Source organism: Protobothrops mucrosquamatus, unplaced genomic scaffold (assembly GCF_001527695.2).
Source record: "Protobothrops mucrosquamatus isolate PMUCROS unplaced genomic scaffold, P.Mucros_1.0 scaffold103, whole genome shotgun sequence".
NCBI lineage: Eukaryota > Metazoa > Chordata > Lepidosauria > Squamata > Viperidae > Protobothrops > Protobothrops mucrosquamatus.
Window position 1 is genome coordinate 432,195 of NW_015386476.1, and position 14,233 is coordinate 446,427.

General features: G+C 35.5%; 1 protein-coding gene across 1 annotated transcript in view; it reads right to left on the reverse strand.

Annotated features, from left to right (window-relative positions):
• The window catches only part of LOC107284570 (CUB and sushi domain-containing protein 1), a 478,687-nt gene that overhangs the window by 202,802 nt on the left and 261,652 nt on the right, over positions 1–14,233 (reverse strand). Inside the window, exons 10-13 of the mRNA XM_029283474.1 lie at positions 8,364–8,546; positions 5,707–6,033; positions 4,839–5,033; positions 1,420–1,558 (exon numbers count right to left, since the gene is read on the reverse strand). Coding sequence (XP_029139307.1) covers positions 1,420–1,558; positions 4,839–5,033; positions 5,707–6,033; positions 8,364–8,546 — 844 coding nt within the window. The remainder of the gene's footprint in view (positions 1–1,419; positions 1,559–4,838; positions 5,034–5,706; positions 6,034–8,363; positions 8,547–14,233) is intronic.

Below are 14,233 nucleotides of genomic sequence, written 5' to 3' on the forward strand. Positions count from 1 at the left end.
AAAATTCAGATGTACACCCATTTTCATATGCTTTCTTTAAGACAAAAAATCTACAATATACTTTCTCACATTCAAATATTTCTCAGTGACTTGTTAAAAAGTAAAAATATGAACCGCACTTCTAAAATTGTATTCATCACTACCTCTTTTAATTTTCACTCAGAATTCTAATAAATTACAAATTCAAGGATTAACAATATACAGGGCATATTTGATTTATGATTTATTTAGTGACTGTTTGAAGGTACAACAGCACTCAAAAAAGTGACTTACAACCATTCCTCATGCTTACAACCATCATATCATCCCCATAATCATGTGATCAAAGTTGGGCACTTGTCAAGTGACATGTATTTACGATGGTTGCAGCATCCCAGGGGTCACATGATCACCATTTGCGACCTTCTCAGCTGGCTTGTGACAAGCAAAGTCAACGGGGAAAGCCAGGTTCACTTAATGACTACATGATTCATTTAACTGCAGTGATTCGCATAACAACCATGGCCCAAAGTCTGTTCCCACAACAATATGCATCTTACCCAGATGAGCACAGCTATAGAGTTATAGACCAGGAACTGCAACATTTCTTTCTGTTCTGTATGACAAAATATCTCTTCCCAAGGATTATTTTACTATTTCATTTGTTAATATTATTTAAACTAAAGTTATAGAAGTGGGGACATTAATCCCATATATTTAATTTCATTACTCTCTCTTTTTTTTAATTCCATTCCTCTGCTGGAGACTCCTCATTAATCTTTTTTTCCATTTCCATCCTTTGCAACCTTTTCCTCTTTCTAAATAGTATACAATATCTTTCTTATCAATTTAACTTTTTTCACCAATCATGATTGTACATGTTTTTTTTTCCTTTTATAGTCTTATCATTCACAGAGTATCTTTTTGCATACTTTCTATTAGCAAAACTCAATACATTCTGCAGGTGTAACATAATTCTTTGAATTTTGTTCCAAGCAGCTTCTACGTGAAGGGTGGGCAACTATGGTCCCTTTACATCCTCTGGACTTCAACTCTCAGAATTCATAATCAATAAACTGTCTAAACTTATCTTTTGTATTGCTCACTTATCTTTCATTTATCACCTACACATCTCTGGATGTGTTGATCAGTTTTATGTGATTAATGGTTTTCCTGCTTTGGTCTGGTAAACTGTAAAGAGAAGGACATGGTTACAGCCACTTTGTTTAACTGATTTACGATCGCTGCCAATCACCTGAATAAAGAAGAGAGGAGATGCAAACTATTCTCCATATTTCTATTTTTTTGTCTTCTTGTAAATAATTTTTTGTTTACAGAATAAAACTATCAATTTATATATGGTCATCTACACTGTAGACCCCTCTACATAGCTGAAAAAAAATCAATGACAAAGCATTTTCTAGTTTTTTTTTTACTCACTTATCAAAGGTGATCTTAATGGAGTGCCCTTTCTTGCCTTCAATGACCCATTCACAGTTTAATGAATCTTTGTAGTACCCTGGCCATCCTGGTGGCAAAATGATGCCATTAGATGCAGTCAGATGGCCACCACACGGTGCTGAAAAACAAATAACAATGACAGCTAAATTGAGGTGTTAATTATGCTAAAATGCATTCATATTAAATCAAGTGTTCCATGGCTGAATTTTAAAATAAGCTACAATTTTGATGACAAATAATCCTTTGGCTCTGTCTTGTCTAATCATCCTAGTTTGTCACACACACTAAATGCAGAATAGAATTCAGTGCCTACTTGAAAAACAACCTTTGTTATCAACTAAATATATTTTACTCACTGATTTTGTTTAATCTAACACTGGTGCTCCGTATAGTCCACTCTGAATTTACTATGCCCTGATAAAATCTGCCTCATGATCACGTCGAATCTCAGTATATTTGTCTGCACTGGGCAATTTTAAAAATTGATAAATGAAATAAATATGACTGAGGTAAAATAATTGTTAGAAGTATAACAGCAAAATTTCTGCTCAGAGTGACAACAAATGATCTTGAGTCAACCACAACAAATCTTTCAATATATCCTCCTCTCTTCTCTTCACGTTAAATCAGATATTAAATGTGAAAGATAATCAAATATTAAATGTGGCCAAGTTGCTATTAAATTCAGTTCGTCAGAGTTCATCATTTTTGTTTCATCCTGTTATTGCATCAGTTTATTTTTAATAAACACACATACACACACATAATATCACATTTCATGCCACTTTCTATATTATCATTAGTATGTATAATAATATTAAGTATATTAAGCACTTAATTCATACACTTATACATTGCAGTTCAGGATGTGTTGATGGACATCCATATATTAGCGCTAATAAACAAACAGATTTCAAAGAATGTTCAATTCATTTTTATTTTAAATTTGCATCAGTCTAGTATGCTTAAATATGTCCATGTAAGTTCAGCCAGTGCTATTTATACTGGAAATATTGTGTTCTATTATGGCACTAACAGAACAGAGGAACCCCTTGAATTATTCTATAACATTTGCATTTAGGAGAAAATGTATTTTTTTTAAAAAAAATGAACAATCATTTGATTCTCAGAAATATATTGGAACTGAATTATTTATCTTCTAAATTTTGCTTTCTTCAAATGCCACAATAATATATTTCCAGGCTTGAGAATTTAAAAATGACACTGGCAGAAAAAGCATCCATAACTCTGAATGTTCCTCTCTATTAAAACTTCCATATTTTTTTCTAGATTATAAGTAGTCCTTGACATATGATCACAATTAAGCCCCAAAATTTCTGTTGCCAAGTGAGACAGTTGTTAAGTGAGTTTCACCCATTTTACAATCTTTCTTGCCACAGTTCTTAAGTGAATCACTGAAGTTGTTAAGCTAGTAACACGGTTGTAAAGTGAATCTGGCTTTCCCATTGATTTTGCTTCAAGGTCACAAAAGGTGATCACATGACCCCGGGATACTACAACTGTCATAAATAGATGCTGGTTGCCAAGCGTCTGAATTTTGATCACATGACTATGGGGATCCTGCGACAGTCATAAATGTGAAAAATGGTTCTAAGTCATTTTTTCAGTGCAGCTGTAAGTTTGAATGGTCACTAAATGAAAGGTTGTAAGTCAAGGACTACCTGTAATCAGAAGCACCAGAGGGCTACAAGAGGCAAAATAATTTTATTTATCCTTTCATTTGCTTTTTTTAAATATCCATTAATATACCATACATTTTACTCTGGCCTAGTACATAGTCTCCTTTGGTTGCACCCATTATTATTGTTATTTGGCTTTGAGTATCAACCCCAGGTCATCCAACAACACTGAATTCAGCCTTCAATGTTTTTGAGATTCTTACCTGACATTTAAAATAAAGACAAAAATTTATTTTAAAATTGATTTAAGAGAACATGCCAAATGAAGAGATTTTTGACCATGTTGTAATAATTGCTGTAAATGGGTTACAACTCTCCTAGAATACAGCTTTGGACATTGAAAGAAAATTGAGAAAATGGAATTACAGATTCCATTGTCTCCCTCCTCCAAGTTACTTTTTTCTTTCATAGGAGCTAAAGTGGAGAAATGTCTCTGTTCTAGTTTCACTCAGACCTTTCTTTCTTCCAGTCAAGCATAATCATACTAAATTGTCTTCCAGCTATCTAGAGGGAATGGGATTTCAAAATTGAGTTTCCAATTGCCAGGAGAGGGGCAAATGTCTGTCATAAAAAAAAAGAGTTCTTCCAACCAAGTTAAGCCATTACATTTAAGAGCTATTCTTCGATGAAATCAAATCTTGGGAGGATAAAAATGGTAGAATTAAATGTGAAAGAGTATTTTGTGTGATTTGAAAGTATTTCCATAAACAATCCTTCTAAACCTGTTCAATCATTTCTATTTATAGGAATTTCTCCGGGCTTTCAATAAAAGAAGGTAAAAAGCTTTCTTGCTGAGCTACTTTTACATGTGGAAAATGACACAGGATCACAGCTACCTCTGAAAACTGACTCAGGAAGGGTGCTTTTAATCTCAGTTTATTTATTTAATAGCACAGATTTAAAAAATCAGGCATAATGGTGAATTATAAAATAGTTCATCAGACACAGCTCAAATGAAAATAGTGCAATAAAAGACACATTTATAAATCAAAACAAATGTTTATATGCATTTATTTTAAGACTGACTTATCACCCTGTAGCTACTAGTGCTCAAATTGATATGCCATAAAAAAGGAACAAAATTACTGTATTATTCCAATCAAAAGCAGAAGTTTAAATTAACATATTAAAATCAATGAAAAATAGCAGAAGCAAAATAATCATCATAATAAATGCATAATGAACAGAGAGATTAAATTTAGAATTGCAACAACACTCGAGTACTAAGAAATTAAAATTGATCAAGAAAATAGAAAAGATTAGTAGACTTCCTGGAAATGTATTCACAGCTAGAGCTGGGGTCAAGTACTGAAAGTCCACCCTCTGAGAAGTAATCAATCACATCTCAGATTATGAGGGCACTTGGAAAAGATCCTATGATGTACTAACAATTCAGGTAGCAACATACTGGAAAAGGCATGCCTTCCAATACTTTTATCACAAAACATTAATTTTATTGATAGAACCACTTTGAAATAGACCTGGAAACAATTAGATCACTGTCATATATATTATGAAATATTGACATAATACAGATGTACAGTAATACACAGTTCCAGTTAGTATCCTCCTGAACTTTCAAGAATAGCCTCAAATGTCAAGTATAAGGGTATTATTAGATCTAGGATAATTAAAACTAGTAAACACAGTGTAAACAACGTTTTCGGATTCATAACTGAAGACATAGTAAAGCCTTACCTTCACAACGTGGGACAGTTGAACTCCATACAACATTTCCATCTTGCAGTACACAAGTTATAGTCTCTGAGCCCTGAGTTTTCACAAAGCCATCATCACAATGAAAAGAAACTGAACTTCCTAGAAGGAATCTGTCTCCAAAGCGTCTTCCATTGATGGGGATTCCTGGATCATGGCACTCATTTTGACCAAATGCTAAATTTTACAAGAAAAGACATAGGCAATTCCAATTAATAAATAGATCAATATTACAATATACTATATTTATACAAGCTCATTCTATCTAATTTCTATCACTGATTTATCACTGGTTTTTATGTTTGAGATGATGATTTAACTATTTTAGTCAATTAAAATGACAATTCTATGGCACTTCATACTGCCAATGATAAAATATGATATATCTGAACCAGACTGAAATTGATATTTACTAAAATTTGGAGAAGTAAAAAGTATTCATTGTTCTCACAATGGGAATGAATGAATGAATGAATGAATGAATGAATGTTCTAGCCATCTCCACCACATAAACAGTACACAATTATATATGCTTACTAGAAATAAATTAAATGAATGCAAAATTATATTAATGAGTATTGTCCTGCTAATTCTGTAGAATTCTTCATTAACAAAAAAATATAGGAGGGAATTATTTAAATTCTCTAAACAGTATTAAATTAATGCATAATTAGCAATACAAATTCAAATGACTGGCATGATTCAGCCAGCATCAAGGAATATCAATACTTACTGACTTCATACTATGTAAAGCATTTATATTAGGTCTCCAAAATTAAGTCTTAGAAGTGCTTGTTTTAGTTCTATGAACCCTAGCTTATTTGGTTTGAAAAATAAAACGAGTACTTACTAGTATAGGTTATATTGAATCCCCTTCCAGTAGTTGAATGATCTGATTGAAATTCAAGGCGTACTATGTGTCCATTGCTAGCAATTTGAGAAGGCACATCATTGCCCGAAAAAGTACCAAGAGCTGGTAGGTCAGAAAGCCCATCATCTTTCACTGTCAAATAATCAAACTGAGGCTCTACATCAAAGTCATTAAAAATAAGATGTATCCTGCTCCCCGGTTCTGAAATAATCAGCCATACACAATTCATGTTGTTTCCATATTCTTCAGGATAGTTTGGTGAAAGAATAATTCCTGAAGGTGTTGTGAAGTTGAAGAAACATGAGACTGCAAAAGGAAAAAAACAAATATGAAAAGGCCAAAGCTCTCCATAGCATAATTTATTATTACGTAAATGAGTCTCAGGATAGATCCATCCTGTTTACAAGTCTAAGAAATAGAAGACTTGGTATCAGTTAGCCAGCAGTCAACTCTCTCGCCCTATTGGGGAGATGCATGGCATATAAATTTAATAAATAAGGCAAAACTGAAACTAGACACTGAAGAACTATTTTCCAGTTTTCAACTCCCTGGCTTTGTAACGTGCTTTGAGGTCAGTCCTCAAAAAAAAAAAACAAAAAAAAAACCCACCATGGTCTTGGGCCTGTATAACAGATATGCAAACAAATTAAGCAAAGGTATTAACAATTTGATTGTGGGTGAGGAAAACAATCCTTCTTACTTTGCTGGGGACTGATATACACACTATCTACCTACAGAGAACGTAAGAAGGTTAGGGGGCCATGATGTATAAAAACAGCTTCTCTCTTACCAAGGGACTATTGGAGATTGATTCATACTGAAAGAATGTATCTCAGGGATGAGATCAAGAATACACTGACTGCTGGCTGGCTGATACCAAGCCTTCTATTTCTTAGATTACTAAACAATATGGATATATTAATATATTACCTCTCCTGGTATTTAATAGAATATCTCACTGAACTGATAACAGATTGACTCAGCCTTCCATCCTTCCGAGGTCGGTAAAATGAGGACCAAGATAGTTAGGGGTAATATGCTGACTCTGTAAACCGCTTAGAGAGAGTTGTAAAGCACTGTGAAGCGGCATATTAGTCTAAGTGCTATTGCTATTTGGCGTTGGAGTCTCTCCTAAAGTCGTCATGTTGGCTTACTTCATTATCGACTTTGGAATGATTTTCTTAAGCAGCTCAGGAGTCCATAACAAATGCACACATATAGAGGGCTTGTGGTTTGACTACCCAGTTGCTACTGATATCTTGACTTTGACATCTTCCTCTGCTTCTTGCAGGGATGCTACTGCCATTGGATATGATCTTATCAACACAGGCAGTTCTCAACTTACAACCATTCACTTAGTGGCCGCTTGAAGTTACAATGGCCCTGAAAAAAGTGACTTATGACCATTTTTCACACTGATGACTAGTGCAGCATCCCCCTGGTCACATGATCAAAATTTGGACCCTTGGCAACTGGCCTGTATTTATGACGATGGCAGTGTCCCGGGGTCACGTGACCACCTTTTGCGACCTTCTGACAAGCAAAATCAATGGGGAAGCCAGATTCACTTTTCAATCCTGTTACTAGCTTAACAAATGCAGTGATTTAATTAATAACTGTGGCAAGAAAAGTCGTAAAATGGGGCAAAACTCCCTTAACAACTGTCTTGCTTAGCAATGGAAATTTGGGGGTCAATTGTGGTCATAAGTCAAGGACTACCTGCATATGTTAAAGTTTCCTTTGTATGAGTTTTGCTTGTATGCTGACTGAAGGAAGAAATTAATGTCATTTTTCTTGTGACAAATAGCTACAGCGTTCATAGGATCTGAGGGCAAGTGATCAATTATATCTCAAACGGTATAAGAAAAAATCCTAACAATCAGGGACATTCAAGAAGTTTAAAATACTGTATAGGCAGGAGAGTGAAAGCTGTCTTTCCATGTTTTCTTAGTCATGCTGCAACTGTCATTGAACATGGTAATCAAGTACAGTAGCAATTGATAACTCTGTGAGAAAGCACAAGTTACCATCTAATAGCACCCAAAGTTAATGTGAATAGCAACAATTTGATTATGAAAAACACATTACAGTCAACTCATTTTTATCTTATGGTCTGCATTATGTAATGTGATTTCTCAAACGATAATGTATGCAACTTCATTAAATTTGAAATAAAGCCATTATGGAATATAATCCTCTCTTAGTAAACTTTTAGATGTCTTATAGATAAGGATGATCGTTTGTGTATTAAGATTAACTTGTAGAGGTTTTTTTTAATGTGAAACAATATGACACAACTGAAATACATCCAAATATCTCTACGTAATTGGATTGTGGTTTGAAATACAATACAGTGCAGGCAAGCTTTAATTACAATGCAAACCTAATTATTTTTTCTCCTCTCCTACTTAAAGGGCAAGTTTATTCTCACATATTTTATTTAAGAAGCTATTTTAATTAAAGCAAACTCTATTTGTAAAAGGAGAAAAGAACATGAATAGTTAAATAGTAGAGTAAATGAGTATATCCCAAAAGCCAGCATTCCAGGTGAAGGGGATATTCCAAGCGTTGCTGCAAATGACTGTAAATTACAGACAGAGATCAATATAGTGATAAGAAAACAGATGAGGACTTACAAACACAACTGGGTTTATTGCCAGACCACTGATTGTTCTGCTGACATGTGATCATTCTCTCTCCCACAAGTTCAAATGCTGCCTGACATTCAAAAGTAAGGGAATCTCCGTGAAGGAAACTATTCCCAGTCCTCTTCCCATAAGATGGAACTCCAGGATCACCACAGCCACCTTTCTCTATTTCTATATAAAGGAAAAAATAATAATTGATAGAATTTAAATGACATTCTGCATGGACTTCAAAGCAATTGCTCTATCATTACTTCACCCTGACCCTGAAAACAGACAATAACATAAAGCCCTCTCTATGAGAAACTAAGTTTGGATTACTTGCTACCGATGGAAGACTTCTTCAAAGTTAACTTTCAGTCAGACATTCATAAAGATATTCTTCTTTCTGGACCAAGATTACAGTGAGAAGCCCAAGACTTCAAAGGACAACATGGTTAGCTACTAAGTTATTTTACTGTGCAATCCAGTCATAAATTGTTGACCATAAAGTGAACATGAATCAGCAATGTGATAGGGCTACAAAAATATATCAAATTCATCTGAGCCTGCCTTAATACAATCATATTTTTTCAGATCATGAAAATCCTCTGAGAGCCATGAACCTGCCCTCTGGAACAACAGCCCCCAAGAGAGACGGGGGTGCGAGGGAGAAAGAGCCTGCTTTTCAAATGGTAAGTCTGTTCTCAGGTCCAGGATTAGGTGGAATTGCTTGTGGAATACCTGGCAATTTGCTTTTGGCTTGTTAAGGGGCTCTAAGTGTTCATTTTTTAAATGTATTCTTTGATGTTGAAATTGTAAGCCATCCAAAGTCTTTGGAGTCAGACAGACTTGTAATCTAATACATAAATCTGCTAATATGAAAAGCCCTATAAGGATATATTGAAAAATGCAAAATGCTTAGGATGGAAAAGAAAAATGGAGAAGGGAAAACAATTTATATTTTTCAAAGAGATGCAAGGTTATTACCCAGAAGAATTAAGATTCTTTCATAAGCAGTTCTAAAGGGCAAGTCAATATCAAAGAGATTTAAGCTATACAGGTCAGGGCTTTTTTTCTCATAGAACGACCAGAACGGAGTTCCGGCACCTTTTTTGGATGGAACCTTGTAGGGTAGGCAAGGCGGGTTGTATGATGTGTGTGAGTTCCGACACCTTTTTTTTTTTTTTTTAGAAAAAAAGCACTGATACAAGTAATATGTTTAGGACAGGGGTGGGCAACTAAGGTCCCTTTATGACCTGTGGACTTCAACTCCCAGAATTCCTGAGCCAACATGACTGGCTCAGGAATTCTGGGAGTTGATGTCCACAAGTCATAAAGGGCCATAGTTGCCAAACCCTGCTGTAGGATGATAAGGGCATGAGTTATAGTTGCCAGAGTCTCCTACTCAAGATAGGGCTGCAACTGGTACACCATCCTAGGTTGGCAAAGGTACCTGCTGGCCACAATTGGCAAATATAGCAATAGTTGTGGTTCTATTATGACTTGGAAATTATGCTCTTGTTCCTTTCGGAAAACCCCACTCCATTCAGAGTTAAAACTAGAGCAGATACAGAACTAAATAATTTCTGGGCAAAAAAGTAACATTGTATTGTTAGGGTATAGCTTCAGCAACTTTTATTCAGACTCCAGACATTGGATAAAAATATATGCCTAAGACAGTTTGCTGAAGTGAAAACAGGTAGACCTTGAGTTTTAGTCCTGCATGAGGCACAAAGCCAGCTGGGTGGCCTTGGGTCAACATCTCACTCAGCCCTAGTCCATGGCAAACCACAGCAAATCACTTCTGAAATCTTGCCAAGAAAATAGCAGGATCTTATCCAGGCATTGTCAGGAATAAAGGCATGCCCCTCTTACAAAAGATTAAAGTGTTATTTTTAATGATCTCCAGAATATGTCGGTTGAGAGCAAAACACTTCAGTTGATGTACTATACTGATTAAACCATCTCTGTCATTTGACCCCTGACTAAATATTGATTTCCATTGTTACTCAACTTGGCAACTTTCAGATGTGTGAACTTCAACTCCCAGCATGCTGGCTGGGGAATTCTGGGAATTGAAGTCCACACATCTAAAAGTTGCCAAGATTTGAGAAACACTGCTGTCTTCCATTTCTCAGTGAACAATCTCACACAGAACTCAGAAAACAAACAAACAAAAAACCCTTGGTGACATATAACTTATTAATCCAATAAATGTCATACATAAATGGGTGAAGCTGTAAATGAGTGATATCACAAACTATTGTTCCATGAAGAATGTTTGTATAATATAAGAAAATCTTGAACTGCAGACATAAGATTGAACCATCTCATTGCTATACTTCATATGGATCTACACCTCAGTTCCCAAGGAAACTGAACGAGCAGAAATTGCATATATGATGTCAATTCCCCATGGCATAATTATTATGTAGACCAGGGGTGTAAAACTGGCAGCCCATGGGCCAGATATGTCATACGCAGGCCATGCCCACCCCGGCTCTGCAAAGGCAAATAACATCACGATACATCACGATACATCACGTGATACGATCGAGTTTGACACCCATGATGTAGACTGATTTTATGTTACATGTATATCTCCCATATATGTACTGTTATACGTCAGTGATTTTTTTTCCCAATGAAGCCTGGAACTAGCATAACTTTAAGAAAGGAGCAAGTGATAACTAGGAGAGTGTGAAGCAGCTGGATAACATTTTTTCCACATTAAGGTATATAACTGATTTAATTTTCCTTTATGAAGAGTTTTATCACTTGGAGCTTCAAGGGACAATTCCATTAGCTTTTTTCCCTTGGGTTTTGCAGCTGCTGAAATATCTTCTGTTCTTTCAATGGCTGTCAGAAGAGGTTTTGGGCTATTTGATCTGTGTCAGGAAACTTTGTGCAAAATAGTGCAACTACAAAGGAGTGATTTGCACAGGCATGTAATGAGAAGACTTCTTCTGTATATGGACTGTTCCTCTTGGTTTGGAATACCAGAAAATATTTTTTTCTGAAAAATTCACCCAAAGAATAAAATTGAAATTCAGGGCAATTATCTCTGCTTATTACAAATCTGAACAAAATGAGCTTCTTAATGGCATATATTTTCATGGATTAGAGCCCATCTTATCAAGCATGTTATTTTCAGTAAATTTGTTTACGTACATGAGAGAAAGAGTAAAAGATGGAGCTAAATGAGTGTGAAATACTAAAAATACTATGTCTAACAATGAAATGAGAAATAAGCATATTGATAAAAAATACAGTGCTAACTCAAAACAGCAATAATTGGTGATATTTTAACATTACTAAATAAATTAACACCTGAAGTATATAACAGGAAACTGATCAGATCTAATTTGTAACTGCCGAGTAGTAATGCTTTGAAATTACATGACTGAGAATTGTAAATTTCCACTGGCAATATTATTTGGCAAGTACAATCTGGCAATATTTCTTCTTCAAAAAATGGCAAACCAACACAAATATCTGCTGAAAACCAACAGAAAACATTTCTTGACAATTCCAATGTTATTAGAATTAAAATAACCATATTATCCTTTTCTTTGCAAATTGAAAAATATCAGGATATATTTTTCTCCAAGTGGAAAGTTACCATTTCCATTTACTTTCACAGCCATTTACTCTCCCTTACTTCTAAAGAATCATTTAGTATCATTTTTCAGACTTAATTTTTAATTTGTTCACATTATTTATAAAGTGTTCAAAAGAGTTGAGATTAAAGCTTTGATTTTTCAGCAATCCAAGAACTCTAATAGACTTTTAAGAGCACTTCTCATTGTGTCAATTACTATGACGATGCTAATCAGTCACAAAGAATTGACATGAATTTATCTCGGGTAATTTTTTTTTTATTTTACTATATAATATTAAAGAAGATTGAAATGGCTGGGTGATTACTGCAAATATCTGATAGTAGTTTGACAGTCATTCAGATTGCCAATCCTATTCCAAATTGAGAACACATTTGTCAAGGCAGAGAAAATTGTTGCTAAAATGTCTGCCTTAAAGTAGCCTTCCTTATTCTTCACATATTGGTGTGTGAAGAGGGAAAGTAATACATATAAAAATCATTTGCCTTGAAAGAAATTCTTAAAACATATATGTGTTTCTCTAATTTGCCACTAATGTACTAACAACACAAAAAAGTATCTTCATCTACCCATGATAAAGCTTATAACATATCACAGCTTCCTATATTTCAATATTTACTCATATAGCAAAATTATGTTGTATCTTTCATTCTGATATATCAGTTTTTAGTAATTTGTCTGGAAATTCTAAAAAGTTGCAGCCCCACAGTATCTGGAGAATGCCAGGATAGAGATATCAAATTATAAATTCCCCAATCTGTTTTCTCACATTCACATGAAACATTTAGTACACTAGATCAGGGCTTTTCAACCTTTGCACCGATTGTACCACTTTTAGAATACGGCAATATTCAAGTACCACCAGTCACCTAGCAAGGTGTCAAAAACTTGATGACCAAAAAAAAAAACCATGGAAAAAAGTGATAAAGTACAGGTAGTCCTCTCTCACCCCCTTTAATATCATCTCTTCCCTCACCCCCTTTAATATCATCTCTTCCCCCACCCCCTTTAATATCATCTCTTCTCCCACCCCCTTTAATATAATCTCTTCTCTCCCCTTCAGCAGGACCCAGGCAATGCCTCTCGCAGCTCCAGCTGAATCTCTGCCTGAAGACTGCTCAATGCTGCCAGCCACCCCCAATCAGCTGGAGCTGCACGCGCTGATCCTGGGCTCTCCGCAGGACCCAGGCAGGCAATGCCTCACGCAGCTCCAGCTGAATCTCTACCTGAACATTGGGTGAGGCCGCCTGCCACCTCCAATCAGCTGGAGCTGCATGCGCTGATCCTGGGCTCTCAGCAGGACCCAAGCAATGTGTCGCACAGCTTCCAGTTGAATCTCCACCCGAAGAATGTGTGAGGCTGCCTGTCGCCCCCAAGGCCGCCCCCAATCAACTGGAGCGGCACGCTTTGATCCTGGGCTCTCGGTAGGACCCAGGCAATGTGCAGTTCCAGCTGACTTTCCCACAAGCCTGTGCGGCACTGCTGCCACTTCACCTCATCCACTTTTATACTTTTTTTACATTTTTTTACAGTGCTGTTCAACCTGTCGTATGAGTACCACCTGCCAGGTGCCAACGTACCACTAGTGGTACACGTACCACCGGTTGAAAAGCCCTGCACTAGATGACATGGTCTCCTTCATCACTTTCTATCACAGTCGATTCTAATTTCACAAACTTCCTGTTTATGGCTGTCCTAGGATTTGTACATTTTTCCTACATCGTGAACTCCAGTTCAAAAAATGATTAGGGCATTTTAAAGAAGCAGTCTTCTTTATATACAGTATTATTGTTTGATGATAGACATAATATGAACCTTGTATTTGCCATTTTTTGGAATACTGTTTATGTAGCAAGAGTGTATATTTTCTGTACATTAATAAACATAAACTATTTCCAATATAGAACTAAACCAAAATAAAATAATGTATAGAATCTTTCTTCCTTCCAATGTGAGGCACTGACTATAATAAAAATATACTAAAATCCCTTCCTTCCTTCCTTCTTTCCATCTATCCCTTCTTTGCCTGCATACAGACTTTTTACTATTTCTAGAAGAGGTCCACTTAGAAAAAAAGAACTGCAGAATACACAATAGATTGCATGTTCTACTCCTCTAACTTGATTTCACTACAAATGGCAATATTCTTATATAAAATAGAGTATGATAAGTATATTATGTATATTTCCCCCATTCATTTTAGTAAAACTGTTTCAGGCACTTATCAATCAAAGTTGGGTTTTTTTCATACCGATGGGA